This window comes from Convolutriloba macropyga, chromosome 4 (genome assembly GCF_964194025.1).
Source record: "Convolutriloba macropyga chromosome 4, txConMacr16.3, whole genome shotgun sequence".
NCBI classification, from domain to species: domain Eukaryota; kingdom Metazoa; phylum Xenacoelomorpha; order Acoela; family Convolutidae; genus Convolutriloba; species Convolutriloba macropyga.
In genome coordinates, this window is record NC_134471.1 from 61,938,994 (window position 1) to 61,961,395 (window position 22,402).

Here is a 22,402-nt window from a genome sequence, read left to right on the forward strand (position 1 = left end):
GAATCTTGTAAGCTGCCTGCTGTTCGCCTTATATATGCCAGACCAATTAGACAATCGGGGTACCGGATTGGCTGTCAATACGAGATGGTTTTCGTTTTCGCAGAAATCAAAGTTTTCGTAGATCTTTCATAAGATCGGACAACTCAGATTCAAATGCCACGCGGGGATATTTGGTACAGGTATCATTGCAGCCCATTATCCGAATTACAATATCATGTCCAACTAGTTGATCCTGGTATTGTTTCCAGTTAGAGGCCTTTTCAACAGGCTTGCCAATCACGTTTTTTGCAATATTGAATTGCAAATGACAAACGTGGATATCGCCAAAGATAGCTATCATTTTCCTTCAAAGAAATCCATTCACACTGGAAAAGGATATGCAGTTACAGAAAAGCTGGTCATGGATGATATGGCGTGAGCAGGTTCTAGGCTCAAAATAGCAAAAACTATCAATTAGGTTGTGTCAGATTTAACTGAGTAAAATCGGGTTCCTGACCTCGTCGCTCCGCGTGTTGCGACGACCCGCGCTGCTGGGATTGACAAACTTTTATGTCGTTAAGTTGTTCTTTAAATTGTTCCAACAAATTATCATTTGGACGAGCCGAATGTGGTTTATGGCCGTCTAATTTGGTGATACAGTAAAACATAAGTATCTTTCAAACCAAGCAATGGTGTAGATTTACATCAAAAATGCGAAACGCAGGAAACTAAACAATTGTACACGTCTGAACCTCAGTTTTTGAGATTTCAAAGACAAGGCTAATTTATAAAAATCACTCAATACATCAAATACAAAAATCTAATCGCAAATGAACCAAAGCCAATTCTTCCAAACTGTTTAAAGATTAAACTGAAGGCTTCAAAATCTGAAAGCTGCAAAATTGGAAGCTTCAAATTTCAATCTGATTTCTCGAAAGGCTGAGCAACATTTGGAAGATTAAACTGAGTGGCCATTTTTCTGACTAGCAATTCACTAACCCATTGGTAGTCCATAAGGTGCACGCAATTGCACAAGTCATCGCTCGTAATCCGTTTTTCAAATTTAATGTTCTTTTTGAGTCTTGTAAGCAGCCTGCTGTTCGCCTTATATCTGCCAGACCAATTAGACAATCGGGGTACCGGATCGGCTGTCAATACGAGATGGTTTTCATTTTCGCAGAAATCAAAGTTTTCGTAGATCTTTCATAAGATCGTACAACTCAGATTCAAATGCCACGCGGGGATCTTTGGTACAGGTATCATTGCCGCCAAATATCCGAATTACAATATCATGTCCAACTAGTTGATCCTGGTATTGTTTCCAGTTAGAGGCCTTTTCAATCGGCTTGCCAATCACGTTTTTTGCAATATTGATTTGCAAATGACGAACGTTGATATCGCCAAAGATAGCTATCTTTTTTCCTTCAAAGAAATCCATTCACACTGGAAAAGGATAAGCAGTTACAGAAAAGCTGGTCATGGATGATATGGCGTGAGCAGGTTCTAGGCTCAAAATAGCAAAATCTATCAATTAGGTTGTGTCAGATTTAACGGAGTAAAATTGGGTTTCTGACCTCGTCGCTCCGCGTGTTGCGACGACACGCGCTGCTGGGATTGACAAACTTTTATATTAACCACAGGTTTGCTGGCAGCCCACTCATCCTTTCTCTCGCTCTCTCTCTCATTATTTTTTCTCTCTCTCTCTCTCTAAATATATATCTCCCCAGCTCTTTCTATCTCCCTCTATCTCTCCTTTATATCTCTCTCTTTCTCTGTCTCTCTTTCTCTCTCTCGCTCTCGCTGTATGTGTGTGTCCCTCGCTATCACCCGCTCACTCACTCCGGGTTTCTCAGTCTTTCTCTGTTCCCGTCTCTATCTCTCCCTCTTTCTCTTTCTGTCTTTCTCGCTCTCTCTAATACAATATATTTTAGAGAGAGAGAGAGACCGACAGACAGAAAAAGAGAGAGAAAAAAGGACATAGAGAGCAACAGAAAGAGAGAGGAAGTAAGAGACGGAGAGGAAGAGAGAGAGAGACGGGAAAGAGAGAGAGAGAGAGAGAGAGAGAGAGAGGGGGGGGGGAGATGCAGAGAGAGAGAGAGAGAGAGAGAGAGTGGGGGGGGGAGAGATGGAGAGAGAAAGAGAGAGAGGTAGAGAGACACAAAAAAGAGCTAGTACCAATTGTTTATATTTTTGGCAGGGAAAAAAGTTTTATTCTTTTAAATTTTACTCCTGCGTATACCCTCAACTCACTTGAACAAGCCCTTGGCTAGATTGAAAATCATTTTATTATGAAACTGCACAAGCTTATTTGTTGAACGCGAAATTTGACAACTTATTAAGTACTTTTTTCGCAGGTCACCTAGATCAAAAACATGCTTTCTTTCAGACCCTGCTAGGTTTATGACACTTCTACGTATAACCTCAATTCATGTAGACAACTCCTTGACTGAATTAAAAATCACTCTTCTTGAAACTGAACCGCACAAGCTTGTTTTAGCCCAAAGTTTGACAACGTAATAAGCTTTTTTCGCAGTCAGCTAGATCACAAACTAGCTGTTTTTGACCGTACTACGATTATGACACTCTAACTTATACCCTGAATTCACTTGAACACGTCCTTGACTAGATTGAAAATCATTTTTGGTTTTATTTCTTTTTTTTTATTATTGCACAAGCTTCTCTGAGCGCGAAATTTGACAACATATTAGGTACTTTTTTCGCAGCAATTCATGTAGACATGTCCTTGATTAGATTAAAATCACTTTTTATGAAACTGAACTGCACAAACTTATTTTTTGAGCGCGAAATTTGACAATGTATTAAGTACTTTCTTTCGCCGGTCACCTGGAGCCAACTCTTTCTTCATGAGAACCTACTAGAATGGTTACACTCCTGTACACTCCTACACCAGCCATCATTTCGTTTCAATGCAACCTTGGCTAGATTGCGTGACTGTAATCGACTGACGTCGACTGAACAACGACTAGAATTATTATAGCTGCGAAGCTGTAAGCTGAGCGTAGCTATATTGCGGTGCTCTTGGTTTTTTTTTGTTTCGTCGTCTGACGCTTCATTTTCGTTTTACATTTGTTCTAGAACATTCTGTCTCGTCACTGCTTAAATGGCTTTTTCGCGCTTGATTTCACGCTTTCTGCGTGACCTAAATTGCGGTTATTCAGAAACAGAATCTGTTCTAAAACAAATTTGATTGTAAGAAAACAGATTGTATGGTCCGACAGCCGAGTGGTTAAGGCGACTGGCTGTTAATCCGGAGATGGACGGTTCGAGACGCGACAGGGAAAATTTTTTTGCACCCAAAAACAACCTCCTTTGAAATAAACTTGTAAGTTTTATAGGCGGCGGCGATAACTATTATCAACTCACTTCTGTATCTTTTTCCATCTGTATTTTACGGCACGCAAGTCTATTTCGCAGCTATTCCGGCAATCTGCCGGCTATGTTATAATTGTTACAACTGTTCCCGCTGAACAAGCGGAAACTACAATTTTCTTAAAACACCACGAGCACTACTGTGCTCTAAAAGCAGCCATTACGCGGGCGCGCTGAAAAAAGCGGAAGATATGATTATGTAAAAGTCAACATCAGATTATTTTATGGGCATCGTACTCGCAATCTAAAGCATCATTAGCGAAAGCCTCCACCCTCGGATGTGGCTACAAGAAAATGCAAGTTTTTAATTTTTTGTTTTATCTATAATACACAAAGAAGTCCATACGAATATCCATAAGAGTCTATACGAATATCAATTAGAGTAGATACGGGTATCTAGAAGAATACATAAGCTGCAGAAATACATTGGCAAAAACAACAACTGCCTGAAATGTACAAAACGCTCAAAAAAACATCAACCAGAAAGGGCACGGAACACACAACAAGCAGAATTCCTCTCCACCCACGAACGTACTACGATTATGACACTCCTAACTTATACTCTGAATTCACTTGAACAAGTCCTTGACTAGATTGAAAATCATTTTTTATTTTATTTCATTTTTTTATTATTGCACAAGCTTCTCTGAGCGCGAAATTTGACAACATATTAGGTACTTTTTTTGCAGGTCACCTAGAAAAAAAATAGCTTTCTTCCAGACCATACTAGCGTAATGACACTTCTACGTATACCCTCAATTCATGTAGACATGTCCTTGATTAGATTAAAATCACTTTTTATGAAACTGAACTGCACAAACTTATTTTTTGAGCGCAAAATTTGACAATGTATTAAGTACTTTCTTTCGCCGGTCACCTGGAGCCAACTCTTTCTTCATGAGAACCTACTAGAATGGTTACACTCCTGTACACTCCTACACCAGCCATCATTTCGTTTCAATGCAACCTTGGCTAGATTGCGTGACTGTAATCGACTGACGTCGACTGAACAACGACTAGAATTATATAATTGTTAAAACTGTTCCCGCTGAACAAGCGGAAACTACAAATTTCTTAAAACACCACGAGCACTACTGTGCTCTAAAAGCAGCCATTAGGCGGGCGCGCGGAAAAAAGCGGAAGAAATGATTGTAAAAGTCAACATCAGATTATTTTATGGGCATCGTACTCGCAATCTAAAGCATCATTAGCGAAAGCCTCCGCACTCGGGTGTGGCTACAAGAAAATGCAAGTTTTTAATTTTTTGTTTTATCTATAATACACAAAGAAGTCCATAAGAATATCCATAAGAGTCTATACGAATATCAATTAGAGTAGATACGGGTATCTAGAAGAATACATAAGCTGCAGAAATACATTGGCAAAAACAACAACTGCCTGAAATGTACAAAACGCTCAAAAAAACATCAACCAGAAAGGGCACGGAACACACAACAAGCAGAATTCCTCTCCACCCACGAACGTACTACGATTATGACACTCCTAACTTATACCCTGAATTCACTTGAACAAGTCCTTGACTAGATTGAAAATCATTTTTTATTTTCATTTTATTATTGCACAAGCTTCTCTGAGCGCGAAATTTGACAACATATTAGATACTTTTTTCGCAGGTCACCTAGATAAAAAAATAGCTTTCTTCCAGACCATACTAGCGTAATGACACTTCTACGTATACCCTCAATTCATGTAGACATGTCCTTGATTAGATTAAAATCACTTTTTATGAAACTGAACTGCACAAACTTATTTTTTGAGCGCAAAATTTGACAATGTATTAAGTACTTTCTTTCGCCGGTCACCTGGAGCCAACTCTTTCTTCATGAGAACCTACTAGAATGGTTACACTCCTGTACACTCCTACACCAGCCATCATTTCGTTTCAATGCAACCTTGGCTAGATTGCGTGACTGTAATCGACTGACGTCGACTGAACAACGACTAGAATTATATAATTGTTAAAACTGTTCCCGCTGAACAAGCGGAAACTACAAATTTCTTAAAACACCACGAGCACTACTGTGCTCTAAAAGCAGCCATTAGGCGGGCGCGCGGAAAAAAGCGGAAGAAATGATTGTAAAAGTCAACATCAGATTATTTTATGGGCATCGTACTCGCAATCTAAAGCATCATTAGCGAAAGCCTCCGCACTCGGGTGTGGCTACAAGAAAATGCAAGTTTTTAATTTTTTGTTTTATCTATAATACACAAAGAAGTCCATACGAATATCCATAAGAGTCTATACGAATATCAATTAGAGTAGATACGGGTGTCTAGAAGAATACATAAGCTGCAGAAATACATTGGCAAAAACAACAACTGCCTGAAATGTACAAAACGCTCAAAAAAACATCAACCAGAAAGGGCACGGAACACACAACAAGCAGAATTCCTCTCCACACACGAACGTACTACGATTATGACACTCCTAACTTATACCCTGAATTCACTTGAACAAGTCCTTGACTAGATTGAAAATCATTTTTTATTTTCATTTTTTTATTATTGCACAAGCTTCTCTGAGCGCGAAATTTGACAACATATTAGGTACTTTTTTCACAGGTCACCTAGATAAAAAAATAGCTTTCTTCCAGACCATACTAGCGTAATGACACTTCTACGTATACCCTCAATTCATGTAGACATGTCCTTGATTAGATTAAAATCACTTTTTATGAAACTGAACTGCACAAACTTATTTTTTGAGCGCAAAATTTGACAATGTATTAAGTACTTTCTTTCGCCGGTCACCTGGAGCCAACTCTTTCTTCATGAGAACCTACTAGAATGGTTACACTCCTGTACACTCCTACACCAGCCATCATTTCGTTTCAATGCAACCTTGGCTAGATTGCGTGACTGTAATCGACTGACGTCGACTGAACAACGACTAGAATTATATAATTGTTAAAACTGTTCCCGCTGAACAAGCGGAAACTACAAATTTCTTAAAACACCACGAGCACTACTGTGCTCTAAAAGCAGCCATTAGGCGGGCGCGCGGAAAAAAGCGGAAGAAATGATTGTAAAAGTCAACATCAGATTATTTTATGGGCATCGTACTCGCAATCTAAAGCATCATTAGCGAAAGCCTCCGCACTCGGGTGTGGCTACAAGAAAATGCAAGTTTTTAATTTTTTGTTTTATCTATAATACACAAAGAAGTCCATACGAATATCCATAAGAGTCTATACGAATATCAATTAGAGTAGATACGGGTGTCTAGAAGAATACATAAGCTGCAGAAATACATTGGCAAAAACAACAACTGCCTGAAATGTACAAAACGCTCAAAAAAACATCAACCAGAAAGGGCACGGAACACACAACAAGCAGAATTCCTCTCCACACACGAACGTACTACGATTATGACACTCCTAACTTATACCCTGAATTCACTTGAACAAGTCCTTGACTAGATTGAAAATCATTTTTTATTTTCATTTTTTTATTATTGCACAAGCTTCTCTGAGCGCGAAATTTGACAACATATTAGGTACTTTTTTCGCAGGTCACCTAGATAAAAAAATAGCTTTCTTCCAGACCATACTAGCGTAATGACACTTCTACGTATACCCTCAATTCATGTAGACATGTCCTTGATTAGATTAAAATCACTTTTTATGAAACTGAACTGCACAAACTTATTTTTTGAGCGCAAAATTTGACAATGTATTAAGTACTTTCTTTCGCCGGTCACCTGGAGCCAACTCTTTCTTCATGAGAACCTACTAGAATGGTTACACTCCTGTACACTCCTACACCAGCCATCATTTCGTTTCAATGCAACCTTGGCTAGATTGCGTGACTGTAATCGACTGACGTCGACTGAACAACGACTAGAATTATATAATTGTTAAAACTGTTCCCGCTGAACAAGCGGAAACTACAAATTTCTTAAAACACCACGAGCACTACTGTGCTCTAAAAGCAGCCATTAGGCGGGCGCGCGGAAAAAAGCGGAAGAAATGATTGTAAAAGTCAACATCAGATTATTTTATGGGCATCGTACTCGCAATCTAAAGCATAATTAGCGAAAGCCTCCACACTCGGGTGGCTACAAGAAAATGCAAGTTTTTAATTTTTTGTTTTATCTATAATACACAAAGAAGTCCATACGAATGTCCATAAGAGTCTATACGAATATCAATTAGAGTAGATACGGGTATCTAGAAGAATACATAAGCTGCAGAAATACATTGGCAAAAACAACAACTGCCTGAAATGTACAAAACACTCAACAGAGCATCAACCAGAAAAAGCACGGAACACACAACGAGCAGAATTCCTCTCCACCCACGAACGCCGAGGACGCAAAGACGCTAGCCGACGCAGACGCAAACCGAACGACGCAAAAGACGCAAGCACCCCCCCCCCCCGCCAAAGACACAAACTGACGCAGTCCCAAATCGACGCAGATGCAAACCGAACGACGCAAAGACCTACAAACCGTAACATTTACTGGGCCTATTGGCCCAAAACCAAGGACCCAATTAGTTAGTTTTTCCCACTTTTCCAATTGAATTACCTAATTATAAGCATGAAATTAGGGGTCGGGGGTCATTTGCAGATTGAAGATTTACCCCTCAATCGCAGAAAACCCCATATTGTGCTGGTTATGGTCAGGTTGTACCCAAGTGACCAGAATTACCCCAAAAATATTTTTTTTGGTATCATTAAAATTCCTGAGATTAGTTTTCGCAAATGAACAGCAGAAATGACGGAATAGCTTGTAATTTTTGTTATTAGGTAGTAGAGGCTATCGAGGGAAGCTTGCATAAACTGAATTGTTGTTTCTTTAAAAGTGCTTGATCAGCTTTTTGGTTATGAACTCTACAAACAAAACGTTTTGCTTTAATAACTATCAATGTTATTACGCTGCTAGAAAGTACAACTAATGAGGTGCGATAATCTGCAAACTACGCATCAAAATAATAACGCTACGAAAATTTATAAAAAGAACGAGCATCTGGTACAAAAAGCCTAATTTTGGCTCGATATCAGCTAAAAACTGATAGTAAATTCATAACTAAATCGCGGTACCTTTAGTTATACAAACCAAACTTTGTCCGAACAATCAGTGGGTCATTGTGGACCTAATCCACCATAAATTGGTTTTCATTGTGAACTCTACAAACAAAACCTTTTGTTTTATTAACACAATCAGACCGGATTTCAACCACTTACTTATAAATCCACTAATTTCCTGAAAACAACCCAATGTTATGTGTGAATGATTTTCGCATTACATTAGGATACGTTTTTGTGGTTTCCGCTTAAGCAGCACGGGCAAACAGTTAACAACAAGTGAGTTTTTCAAAATAAATAAAACTTTTTTCGCGACGCCCATTGTGAACGACTCCTAGTAGCAACCGACAATCTCCTCCAGTTTGAGATTAAAAGATAGTACTGTTTGGACATAGTTAGCGAATGGTCTATTTTGTACGGATGAATTAAGTACTTTTAATGCTACGTTTGTTGTGTTACTAATAAAAATATTGTACAAGATTTTTGTGCTGTTCTTAAAATATCTCGGACTTTCTATTTCATTTGGAAAGTAGGACACCAAAATTTTCCTGGAAAAGAATTGAGTTTTAGCACTGGTTAATTAGTTTCCTTTGAAGTGCTAATTATGGTCAGGTGGTACCCAAATGGTCCGAATTACACCGAAACAATGCTTTTGACATCATTGAAATTTCTGTGGTTTACGGGCGCAAATGAACAGCCGAGAAAACACTGCTTGGAATGTGTTGTTATTAGGTAGTAAAGGTGGTAGCCTGCGTAAGCTGAAATGTTGTTTGGTTGAATGTGTGTTTGATCACCTTTTTTATGCGGAGCGCTACAAAAAAGGTTTTGTTATGATAACAAAATCACATTTCAACCACTTAATTCTAAATCATCTTATCTCCTGAAAAAACATTAAGTTAAGGACAAATAATTTTTGCATTACATAGGTAAACGTTTTTGTGCTTTTCGTTTGAACAACATGGGCAAACAATTAACAGCATCTGAATTTTTTCAAAATAAGTAAACTTTATTTCTCAAAGCCCATTGTGAACAACTTCTAGTGACAAGCGACGATCTTCTCCAGGATGCGATTAAGAACTAGGAAGGTTTTGACACGAATGGTTTAGTTTTGCAGAGGCTATTGGGGTAGCTTGCATAAACTGAACTGATGTTTGGTTGACAGTATGTTTGATCAGTTTTTTTATGCGGAACTCTACAAAAAACATTTTGTTAAAATATTACAATCACTTCGGATTTCAACCGCTTACACATACATTATAGAAAGCAGCTTAAAGGTTTCACTGCCTGAAGTATTCGCTTCTTATAAACTCTTGCAAGATTGTAAGATCTTACAAGATGATTATTCCTCGTGCTAAATATTTATCCTGCCTTTTTCGTCCTAACTCCTAAGTTCAAGTAAGAATAACACTAAGGTAGTAAGAGAACGCCAAATCTTACTAATTCTTGCAAGATCTGGCAAGATAACTATCTAGTACGAAAGAATATTTGTCTGACTGAAATCTTACTTAATCGTACTAAATTTTTACTAGTATGTACGAAATAGTACGATTCTATTAGGATAACTATTCTGGAATGTCCGGGGGGGGGGGGGGGGGGGGGGTGTGTCAAAAAGAGAAGATGTTTTGGCTTTTAGTTAAAATGTAGTCAATTAATGGTGCAATTATTTGTAGCACGGTGCTAGTATGTCTTTCAAATGGATCACAATTCCTTAAAAAAGTCTTCCAATTGTTTCATGCTTTCGTATCTCGTTCAAATTGAACAAAATAATCCGTTTCGATGCTGAATTATGAAAAATTTTATTGTACATTGGATTTGAGACTTGAATAATGTACATTGATTTATTTGTCTGATAATTTTTAAAAATTGTTTGCATGTTTCTCGATGTTTTTTAATCTGAGTTGTTGCTAAGCTGTTGCGGATTGATACCATCTATCATTGCCAGGTATTATAAATAGTTGTGCTAACTAATATCGCATACTGGAGTCAGAATTATATCAATTGATCTATTTCAATCTACATGTTTTTGAAATAAGTTCAACAGGTGAATGCTTATTTTAGTGCTATATTCATGAAAGAGTTAATGAACATGATTTTGAAGCAAAGTTGGTTCTGAACAATTTAATTGCCGTGCAGAGAATCAGTCTGTTGCTTGGGTCATACTTGTGGAGGGGGGCAAGGGTACAAACACAGGCTTTTTAGCAAAAGTGAAAAAAGTAAACGTAATAGCAAAATTACAGTTAGCCGCACATTTTTTATGGTTGTTTTCAGTAACATTCCGGTTTCCGGTTTTTATTTTCCTCAATTTGTACGTGGATCGGCTAGAAATTGATATAAATTGAATTGATCTTATTTCTAAAACTGGCGAAATGTTATATATGCGTAGAAAATCCAGATTGTAGTTTTTCCCCAGAAAAACTGGGGGAGGGCTGAAGAAATAAGCTGGGGGGAGGGCTATATTGGGAAAGACTCCTTTATTATCATAACACTCTCAGGACCGATCGATTATCTATTTCTTTTACTAAAAAGCTATCGCAAATTTTAAGCAAAATTGTTCCAGAGCATTTTTTTAATCTGCTTTGAAACGACGTTTGTGGCAACAATATTACTCCTGTTGTCTTTTTTATGCGATTTTTCGCTTGACTGATTTTTGTCTGAATCTTTTAACTTTTCGTGCTCAAAATGGGATAAAACGGTAAAGACCGGAGAGCACTAAGTGGTTGAGCTGCTCTCTTAGAGTCTTACGCCTTGCTAGTATCTATGTATGCGATCCAATCAAACTTTTTTGATGAGACGCGCGAAGGACGCTTCTTAATCTTATACGTATGATACCCTCAATCGCCCCCTACAGTCACGCCCCTTCCGTATCAGTCACCCCCACCCACCAATTCCCCCGTTATATTTTAACTGCTCTCAAACGAAGTCTTTATCAATTGTATCGGACCTGCTAGTCTTATTACTTTTCGAAGAGGAGTATTGGTATTCTGCAGGTTTTTACGACTCGAAGAGGAGTATTGGTATTCAGTTTTTTTTTTAGTTGAGGAAAGTTTGTTCATTACTTAAATTTGAATCTGTTCCCGAACATTGAACTTGAACAGTAGCGTAGTTTCTATTGTATTGTAATTAACAACTGCTTGTACAGTTTCCTGCTCCGTATCCAAACAACAGACACCTCCAAGCTACCATACTGGTCGCTAAGTATATCCAATTCACGGAAATAAAAGGCCGATTCGGCGGAGTTTGACCCCTCCTCCACCCCTGCCCCCTTAGTCGAGCCTCCTCCAACTCATTACACCCTTAACCGCGTACGCTCCTGACAAAGCCGACCGCTCTCACTCGTGTGAGATCAATTTGCCCAAGGATAGTGGGTTGCGTTCGTTCTCTTATCATTGGGTTTGTGTTGACTGATCGAAGGGTATATTTTTAGTGGATTCAAAACGAGCAAATTTGTTTCCAAAATGAGTGTAAACTGATGTACAACTAAGAAAAAGATCATGTCCTCAAAAAAGCACTTACCTTAATTATACAGTTGACATCTTTTTCTCATCAATTTTTTTATGTCTATTGCCTGCCATATATGAGACACAATAAATTGCATGCTTTATCTGAAAAGGGTAATGCATCCAGTGGTGTTATACCGAACTTTTAGTGAAAATGCAGATATTTTTTTCGGAGCTTTTCGGTCAAAATTTTCGGAGCTTCAAACTATTTGTTGTTTTTCAACAATTTTTGTAAAGTTCGTACAAATCCTTAATTTTTTTTGTGTAATTAGTCTTAGTGGTTCAAAATGGTTAGGTTTTGTAACTGTAGAAACTTTTGTTTAATTTCGGGAACTTAACATTAATTTGTGAATTTTTAAAATTTTGCAATAGAAAAAAGTAACCAGATTAGTTCGATTTGTCTCGAAACCTGTTTACTTTAAAGTAATAATATGACTTTTGAGGTATAATTATAATTTTGATGGAAGTACAACAGTTAACTATGTTTTTAATAGCCCACGTCGGCCTCTCAAATGCCTTCTATTTAGGCGCTCCGTTTTTGTTTAATTCGCTTCACCTTTTGATCACGTTTTTCGTTTTACATAAGTCACGATTTTCACGTTCGACTTCTGACTTAATTGACTCACTGTTTCAACTGAATGGATTTTAAATTCTTTCATGCATTGAAATGCGCAATATAATGAATACGGTGAAAGTCAAAACTGCAAAAGGAAAGCAGACGGGATAAACCGCTAAAGCCCGGTCAGTAAGTCATTGAGATTTAGTTTATCAGAGTTCATCAGAGTGTTTGCTAGCTGATATTGTTATTAAATTTATTAGCTTTCAGTTTAGAAGCTGAATTAAGTATAGTTTTAGAATTCATCTGAAACTGCACGCCAAATTAGAACACTTTTTTCACTGAAAAAAAAACAAGAAAAATTCAGTCAATTTGTCTCTTCTTTTTCTGTTTCAATCCCGATGTGCATCAAGCGCGTCAACGGCGGCTATTTTCCGACAATCTGCCGGCTATGTTTAGCGGTTGAGAAACAACGCCGGTGTACCTGTGTTGTTAAGATGTCTAACTGCTATCCTGGAGCTCGCGGGTTTGAACCACTAACAGGTCCGAGTTTTTGTGCCTCCAAAATTGCTTAGCTATACCCCTATATTAAATTGGCCGCGCCTGTCGTGCGAGAGGAATTCATCCAGCGTTAGTGCGTTCATGGTTTTTGAAACCGCCGTAAGCCTCTCAACGGCTCTTATTCAGGCGCTCTCCTTTTTTAATTTTGCTTTCACGTATTGAATTACGTAATGTAGTGAATTCGGTCGATGTCAAAAGAGCAAAATCAAAAACGTGATAAACATAAAGGCGGGTCATTAAGTCATAATGCATTGGGTAATCAAAGTTCATTAAAGCGATTGTTAGCTGGTGTTAGTATTACGCTTAATAGCCTTCAGTTTAGAAGCTGAATGAAGTGTAATTTTGGAATCTAACCGAATATGCAGAATTTACACACCAAATAAGAACACTTTGACACTCAGAAAAATTCTGTCAGTTTCTATCTCATAATTTTCTTTTTCTGTTTCAATCTCAATGTGCTTCAAGCGGGTCAACGGCGGCTATTTTCCGGCAATTTGCCGGCTATGTTTGTTTTTCTCTGCAACACAACCTTTGCATAGTTGGGAAATCAAATACTTGGGTTTCACTTTTCCTTATTTGAGCGAAACACTCACTTTTTCTTATTTGAGCGAAACACTCAAATTTTCATCTACATAAACTCTTTAGATTTATGGACGATATGTATAGTAGCAAGTTAAGCCGCAATTGTTACCTAATGAAAAATTTCCGATGAGTGTTTTTGCTCAAATAAGTGAACAAAGTGAAAACATCACATTAAATTTTACCAATATAGGTTATGTTGCTGAGAATAATTTAAAAAAGCATCTGCTATACTCTCGTAAATAGGTATTTTGAATGGTTTCAGATCAAAAATGTGGTATTTCGTCCTAATAGTAATTTTAGTACTTGTTCAAATCTACCTTGCGCCCTATACGAAGGTCGAGGAAAGTTTCAACATCCAAGCTATCCACGATTTGCTACAACATGGAATCAATATCTCTGCCTATGATCATTTGGAGTTCCCGGGAGTCGTACCAAGAACATTTATAGGGCCGATCATTGTTGCAATTATTTCAGCTCCCGCGCATTATGTGTTCACGCGGTGTGATTTGCCTTTGGTCTTTTCCCTTTACCTGAGTCGCTCAGTTTTGGCAGGTATAAACCTAACGGCTCTCTTCTTGGTAATTCGACAAGTTCGAACTAACTTTGGAAATAGTGTTGCCAAGATTACGTGCTTTATAACATTGTCGCAATTTCATTTTCTATTTTACATTTCGAGACCTTTACCCAATACGTTTGCCATGAGTTCAGTTTTGTTCGCGATTTATTTTTTGCTGAAAAATGAAGTCGGAAGTTTTATTTGGACGTCGGCGTTTGCTGTTCTCATTTTCAGATCAGAGTTGGTAGTTTTTTTGGGTCTGTTTTTACTGACAGAATTGCTTTGCAGAAATACTTCAGTTGAGATTGTGTTCGCACACGGTGTTTGTGCCCTGTTAATTTGGGTAGTTTTAAGCCTCGGAATTGATTCATATTTCTGGCAGCAATTAGTCTGGCCCGAAGGTGTGGTGTTTTATTTCAATGTTATCCTGAATAAAAGCTCAGCGTGGGGCGTTTTACCATTTCATGCTTATTTTACATCCCTCCTTCCAAAAGCTATCGGCCCGTTAGTTCCAATTTTGATTCCAATTGCTGTTGTTTTTGATTCACGATTTATTAAACTTTCAGTTCCTTGCCTTGGTTTTATCCTGATTTACTCAATTTTGCCTCATAAAGAGTTGAGATTTGTTATGTATGCGATACCAGTTCTCAACATTGTGGCTGCGAGAGGATGGGCTTACTTTTCTAATAACTGGGGTAAAAGTTTTGTTTACAAACTGGTATGTCTGATATTATCAGGTTTGTTTTTGATGACATTTACAGGGTCAAACATTATGCTTATGTGTTCTGTGGATAACTATCCAGGCGGCGTGGCTTTGGAAAAATTCCACAGATATGTGTCGCCAACTGCTGAAGTTAACTTGCATATGGATAACCTTGTATGTCAAACTGGAGCTGTTAGATTTGGGCAACTTAACCCTAACTGGGTTTACAATAAAACTGAACATCTGAAACCTGGAAGTGTTGATACACTAAAGTTTTCACACCTGTTAGTGGACATGAGTACTGATTACCAGGTGTACAAAAGTACGCATACTGTTTTGTTCACGGTCAGGGGATACTCGCGATTGATCCTGAGTTCTGATTGGCCGTTTTTGGAAGTTGTTACTGTTCCCAAAATTGTGGCATTGCAACACAAGAATTATGAGTCGAGGATCGGAAAATTTGCGGATGCGTTGGACAGAAAGTGAAACGTTTTGAATCAATTTTGTGAAGTTGGGGTTTACGTTCAATGAAAAATGTAAACAAACATTCACGAAGATAAGCAAGCGCAAAAATGTTATACGAAACTGGCCGCCCAAAATTTTTCGAAGTGTTATTTGTTCATTCCATTGCATTTGTAATAACTTCAACCTCGGCAAAAATCGTTGATTGATTTTCAAAAGATGCGCCACACTTCTGCAAACATTCGAAGTTAGAGTTGAGTAACATGATCATGGTTAGAGCTGCATCTGTAGTTGAACCAAAAATGTTATTTGAGCAAATTCATTGATGTAACTGTATCTGACTCTTTGTATTGATGACAATGTTTTTCTGCATTTGATTCAAACTAGTTTGTATTTGTCATTTCCAAATTTAAATTATCATCTGTGATGCCTTTTTCAAGTCTCAAATCTAGACATCATCTCAGTTGCCAGATTTTAAGAGATGAAATATTAGGCGAAGCCTTTTTTGTAGTCAAGAGGCAAAAATTTTCAATGTATTGTGTTGAAATTATGTGAAAAACAATTAAAACATTTAGACACAGTGCTTCAAAATCCCCTCGACGCTACAAATTACTTAAGTGTCCCTATAAATTGTCTAAAGACAAAGAAAGGTTTTAACTTTTTAAATTTTTAGCATTAAGAAAGAAAGAAAGAATTAGTTTCGTTGCTGAATAGTTGTGAATAAACAAGCAACGTGGACAAATAACGAGATCAGAGCGATCTTCTTTTTCAATTTGCCCAATAAATTATTGACAACGATGACTTGATTACGTTGGTTAAATATATTCATAATATAGCAAAGAAATTATTCAAATAGGACATCAATTCGATGAACTTGGGTAGCACATGTTCGCTTCAGTTAAAAACGAATCTAATTGGCTCATAGTTTGACGCCAGATATGAGTTTTTCAATTTGTGACAGAAACTTGTCACTTCAGCTTTGCTACCACTCTCTAAATTAGCGGGAATTATCTGCATTGTCTTTAATTTGTTATATAGTTTAGCCTCTGAAACGTATTGAATTGCGCTCCAACTTCTTTTTACAAAACGGTTCCTTTAGCAAGTTGAGAATCCCACTAGTTTTCCGGTTGTTCATTTTTAATTGAAACAAATTGTTGCTAAAATCTTACTGGTAGAGACCATTGAGTGATTTCAGAACAAGTTCAATTAATTCGTATGTGCGTAGCTCGTAGATAGTCAACAACGACTGCCTCACAAAAATCACATCGCAGGGATCTCATTACTTTTAAAATACAAACATAAAAATACATTTTAAAATTTTTTTCTGTAATAGCTAGATCGGTAGAAGCACCGAGTACGTACAGCAACCATAAATCAAGGCACCATATTGAACTAATGGTGTCACATTTGAATTGTAATAAAAAATTAGTTGATTCCGAGGAACTTAATGTCTGAGTTCTGCTAGTATACCACATTGTTTACTAAATTTACTATGCATATAATCGATATGAGCTCGAAAGGAGAACTTATTATCTAATTTTAAACCATGACGTTTACAGTAATGCTCAACTTTGATGTCAGTTTTGTTCAATTGGAATTTAAGATCAGCTGGGCTTTTTTCAAGTTAGGTTGAACTGTTTTACTCAGATTAGGCACAAGTTTGTTAGTCTCAAGCCAAAAGTGTACGCTATCTAAATCTGATTTTATTTTTTCAACAGAACACCCAACTGCTTCTAGTTTATTATTGTCAGCAAACAACATTCTTACAGACTGCGGGAAGGTCCTTTATATTTATTCAAAAAGAAGAGGCACTAAATCGATCCTTGAGGATCACCGTCTTCGACTTTGCACGAATTGTACGAAGTAACTTTAATTACAACTTCTTTTAATCTATTACTCAGATAATAGTGAAACCATTTTCAACAGTCGCCTCTAAGTACATCTCTCTAGTTTTTTGCAAAAAAATGCATGATTGATAGTGTCAAAAGCCTTTTTTAAATCCAAAAAGAAACTAACCATGGTCGAATGTTGTTGTCTCATGCGAACAGGTTTCGTTAGTTTTCTACTAGTGCATCAATTGTACTATGCTTAGATGTAAAACCATATTGATTCTTATAAAATAAAGAGAGTTTCTCAAAATATTGCACACGCGATTGTACGTTGCTCTTTCAAAATTTTAGTGGAAACTACTAGAAGTGAAATTAGCTTACATTCATTTTGTTCAAGATTAGACTCCTCTATGTGCAGTGGAGACAGTTCTTTAGGAAAAATACCTTGGTCAAAAGAAAATTTATCAAAAACACCAGATTGGTTAGTGACATCTGAAGATATTTTTATTTGTATGTTACTTATATCATCAACTACAGAGGATTCCTTGTTGTCAAGATTGGTTATAGTTTCTCACCTCTCTCGAAGAAGTTTCATAAAGATACACAGAGCATTGGTGTCTAGGAAAAGTGGAAACTTTTATTGAGGTACGTACTGATCTGACATCCTACGGCAGCAAGAAAATTGTTGAACTCGTTTGCATTATTCTTATCCCAAGGTTCATCGAATTCCTGATAACAGCTGCTTAAGATTGGAAAATTCTGCGTTTTAAATGATTTGCTTTTACGCTCATTGAGTGGTTTGAAAGTCTCTCTAGAGTTTCCTAAACATTTTTGGAAGGAGTTTAGATAGAATTGTTTTTACGCAAGTATATTTGCTTTTTTAGCCTAATTCTACACTCTAAATATCTTCCGCAGATCATTGTTATTTTTGTTTTCTTTGTATTTATTATAAGATTGGTTTCTTTTTTCACGTAAATTTTTTAACCTACTATCAAACCACTTCGGAACTTTTTGTTTACAATCGACACTTTTCAAAGGAGCAAAGTCTTCTGTCACTCTAAGAAAAATTTGGTTAAATGAGAAAAAAGCATTGCAGGGATCGACACACAATAAGTTCACTGTTTTTCTTAAGATGTGCTTCCAATGCCATTTTTTAAAAGCACACAGCATTCTCATTTTTTTCAAAGCTGGTATCTTGGAACTTTAAATCATTTTGATTTATGTCGTCACTTGTTCGCCACGTTAGAATAATGGGATAATGTTCAGTAAATCTTTGATGTTATAGAAATTCAACAGAAACATGCTTACAAAATTTTGATAAATGAAGTGGTTCAGGCCAGAACAGTACTCATTAGTTAAAGGTACTGGTTTGGCAGAGGAAACCCAGAAACCATTTGCTGTAATGCTGTTCAAGTAATTTCTGCTCAGCAAATTATTTTTCATAATATCCAATTTCTTATCACCACAAATATTTGCTGTTCGAATTTAGATTTTCTAAAAACTTATCCGTCATATTGACTATTTCAATTTTTTTCGAGAGTGATGATTGTATACAACTACAGTTTTAAACGTTAGTTTATTTATACAGATATCTACACAAAGAGCTTCCTGGAAGTCGATATTACTTTCCGTTATAATATGGCAAAATTTGTTATATTGCAACATGACACCACCCCCCTAAGAATTCCTATTCGTGGCTACAAAACTATTGTATCCAGTAACAAGATAGTTGGAAATTCCATCTGTTTCAGTTAAACAAATTACATCAGGTTGTACATCCAGACCATAAATAAAGGCTTCTAGGTTAAAGAAATTTTTCTAATAGATCTAACATTTAAGTTGAGGATAGTTGTTATTTTTGAATTACTTTAATGTATTGAATCTTCACTATCCGGGACGATAAAATGCTCTTGTTCCAGAACCTTGGACCGTAAATCTGTAATTTGAAGACCTTGAGTGCATCGCAGAATCATGTTGGGTTTTCTGTTTGTCGTGTGAGAAAGTTGCCTGACAAAAGTTTTGATTGTTGATATTTGCGGGTGATGGTAGAATAAAGGAGTTAGAACAATTTAGTACACTTTCTATGCTGTAATTGGGATCCATTCCACCTGCGTACAAACCTTGAATTTTGTAGGCTAAATTGTCGTATTTCCACTCGTAGAACAAATTGCCCTCTCTCGTACATGCTGAATTGATTCTATCATCTGCCTTCATCAAGTTGATAAAATGAACTCTCGTTTTGCTCAAGTCTTCAATAGTTTTGACGTTTTTGTAAGTATCCGATTGAGCCAAATTTCTTTTCTTTTTCATGAAGTCCAGTTTTCTTACTCTGCGCAAAAATTTTGCGATTATTGGTTTTCTTTCAGAATTTGACGGCAGACGGTGCGCAATTGAGATCTCTTCTTCCTTTAAACTTATACCGATGTCCACTGCAACATCAACAACTAACTTCGATGTTTGTTGATAATTTTCTTTACCTTCAGTTGATCATGGAGAAAACCCTAGCGATTTGATATTATCTCTTCTGTTATAATTTTCTAAGAGCTCAGATTCAAAGTTTTAAGTTGTGATTTGGCAGCTTCTATGTTGACTTTGCCATTGAGTTCATTTCTTAGATCACTAATTTTGGCATCGACAATCTCGCTGATAGTAGTGCGCAGTTCTGTCCTAATCGTTTCAAGTATAAACGGGACTAGGTTATCAATTGATCGTTTAATGCTCGAATCTATAGTCTAAATTCATATCTGGATATGCCTCTTCCACCGGACTAAAATCATTACAGCTCCTATTTACACTTTTTGCAACGCAGTAAAAATCAAGATTAAACAGGAGATTACATAAATTTAAATAGATCAAAAAAATTGTCTGCAGAATAAACGCGAACACCATGAAGAATCGTGTTTAGTATTTACACTTCAGCCGAATAGAATTTAAACTGTATTGCCTTTAGCAATTCCACGATATCAAAATGCCTGGGCTGATTGAGCAAAAATAGTATTTACTATGGAAGCATTCATTACTATTAAGCGTTTCATCAAAATTACAAGCAAGCAACTAGTCCACTGCAATTATAGCACCACAGAGTCAGTCCCTCAACAAAGATCTCCGACGGCAGTACCAAGATAATGAAATGTCAAAAATTGCCCAAGAGATCAAAGCTAAGAAATCAAAACTGACTAGCAAACGATTTTTCACGAAACCAACAAAAAACATCAAAAATTTGACTCTTTAAATATTATCTTTCTTTGATTTTTTCTTACTTTTCCTCTTTCTGGTTTTTGAGCTTTTCTTCAAGGTTAATTTGTTCAATGTACATTGGTGCTGAATAACTGCTCTGAGCAAGTTCACTTCATTTCGTGATGCTGGATGAATCCGCTCTAGTTCTGCTTTATGGTACTGCGACTTCTTTCTTGGAGAAATCAGATGACGTCTCACACTAATAACCTGATTATTTTTCAAATCGCACAGACTTTTGAAAAGATTGGGTGCCCCAAAACAATTACAGCAAACGAGGCCTGTTATTTGATTGCTATTTTGCGTCATGACATGTTTCAGTTCAATGACTGATAAAGCATTGTTTTTATTGCTCTTGTGTGCTGTCACTGCTTATTTCAGGAGATCGATCATGCCAGATTATTGGGTCATTTCGTTGTTTCAATGGCGATTTTTCTAGCAGCTGTTGCAGATGGAGGTCAGCGTTGATTCTATGTTTTAGGCTCGGACCTGATTTTGAATAAGTTTGTCCAACAATGCTGTACTGTTTAAGAAAAATGTTAGGGTTTCGTGTGACCGCTCTGTTAACGCAACTCGCACCAATAATTAGAAGCATAGGGGTTATACAATAATCGGATCTCTAAAATCCCAGTTATTTGGGCCCCATGTTTTATCCCATTCGTTGGCAACTACAACAGAGAATAACTTATTAAACAACAACGAATTGCTATTTAATAATTTTATCACTACAATTAGGCATTTCAGTTTAGTTCTCTCCCACAGTTTTGGCAACATTTTTCTCAACAATTTACCCGCACCACACAGCTGTAAACTATTAAGAATAAATAAATTTTTTGATAAAAAGCCAAATTAAATATTTTCACATCTTCATCTCGGATATTACCGAGGGGTGCAAATTGTTACATTTTACATGTATTTTTTAAACTGGTTTTCATGTTAAGACAGTTTTTGTGAGTACTTTATAGCGTTAAGAGCATATTGAGGTACCGTTTTTGAGTGTTTTAGTTGGTTTTCACCTGATTTCCGCAAAAAGTTAGTTGCATGCACAATCTGTAATAAACAAATGGTAAGCTGGTAATTGTTGCTCATTGCTTTTAAAAGAGTTATCTAAACCTTTTTTGAGCAGATGAAGACAAATTCTACGAGTACTAAACATTTTCAATGTGTCATAGAGTTGAAGTTACAGAAGATCCACGTTTCCCGATCCAGAAAAATTGACGAGAATTGTATAAATTTTAATTTTCGTGATATATACAGTTTTGCTCTTGTTTTTTTGATAACATTTGAGAAAAAAATGCTCTTTCTATAGATTTTTGCCAAAATTTTAAAAACAGTATTTGTAACAAGGTCATCGTATTTATGCTCCTGACTTTTTAGATGCAAGAAGATGGAAGCTATAATAATGTTTGGGTTTTTAAATTGTAAAATGATGTTGCTCTCACTGATTTGCCTGGTTACCGCTTTGAAGTGTTTGTTCAGCTGCGTAATGAAAACGCGCAGTTTGTTGTTTTCTTAAGCATAAATACATGGTGTCTATTCTATGTAGTTAATTCCAAACAAAAATATTTTATTGATGGCGTTATAATATCGTAAATTAGCTTGCCTACCTATTCTGTTTTCTTAAATTTGCACAGTTTTTATTAGTACCAAAACTAAGGAGCTTTTTTTCGTTTTCCACAATTATGGCAGGAGTCGATTGTGATGTAAACTGAGCACGTCTTTTGCCTCAGAATAATTTTTCAAGTTTTTTTGGTGGTTTTAGTTTTGTATAAAGCTCATAGATTGAGCCGTTTTATCCAAATTAGAGTCACGAGACGAGTTTGCTGTTGGGACTATAGTTGGTTTCCTGGAAAAGATACAGAGACAAAAATTGCTCAACCGTATGTTCTTAATCTGTTCAATTTGAATTAGAACAGTTTCTCTTTTTGCCCACCATTACAGCGTTATTTGACCTGCCGACTTTGAAAATCTGTGCTTGAAAAATTTACTGAATGCAATATTTAG

The 22,402-nt window shown here is 36.7% G+C and overlaps 1 protein-coding gene across 1 annotated transcript; it reads left to right on the forward strand.

Annotated features, from left to right (window-relative positions):
• The first annotated feature begins 13,880 nt into the window (after positions 1–13,880).
• LOC142338591 (dol-P-Man:Man(7)GlcNAc(2)-PP-Dol alpha-1,6-mannosyltransferase-like) lies at positions 13,881–15,762 on the forward strand. Its single transcript, XM_075388409.1, has one exon. The coding sequence runs from the start codon at positions 13,884–13,886 to the stop codon at positions 15,357–15,359; it is 1,476 nt and encodes a 491-aa protein (XP_075244524.1). The 5' UTR covers positions 13,881–13,883; the 3' UTR covers positions 15,360–15,762.
• Positions 15,763–22,402: the final 6,640 nt, after the last annotated feature.

Coding starts and splice junctions, on each gene's coding strand:
- LOC142338591 (XM_075388409.1), top strand. CDS start 13,884: ATGTGGTATTTCGTCCTAATAGTAATTTTAGTACTTGTTCAAATCTAC.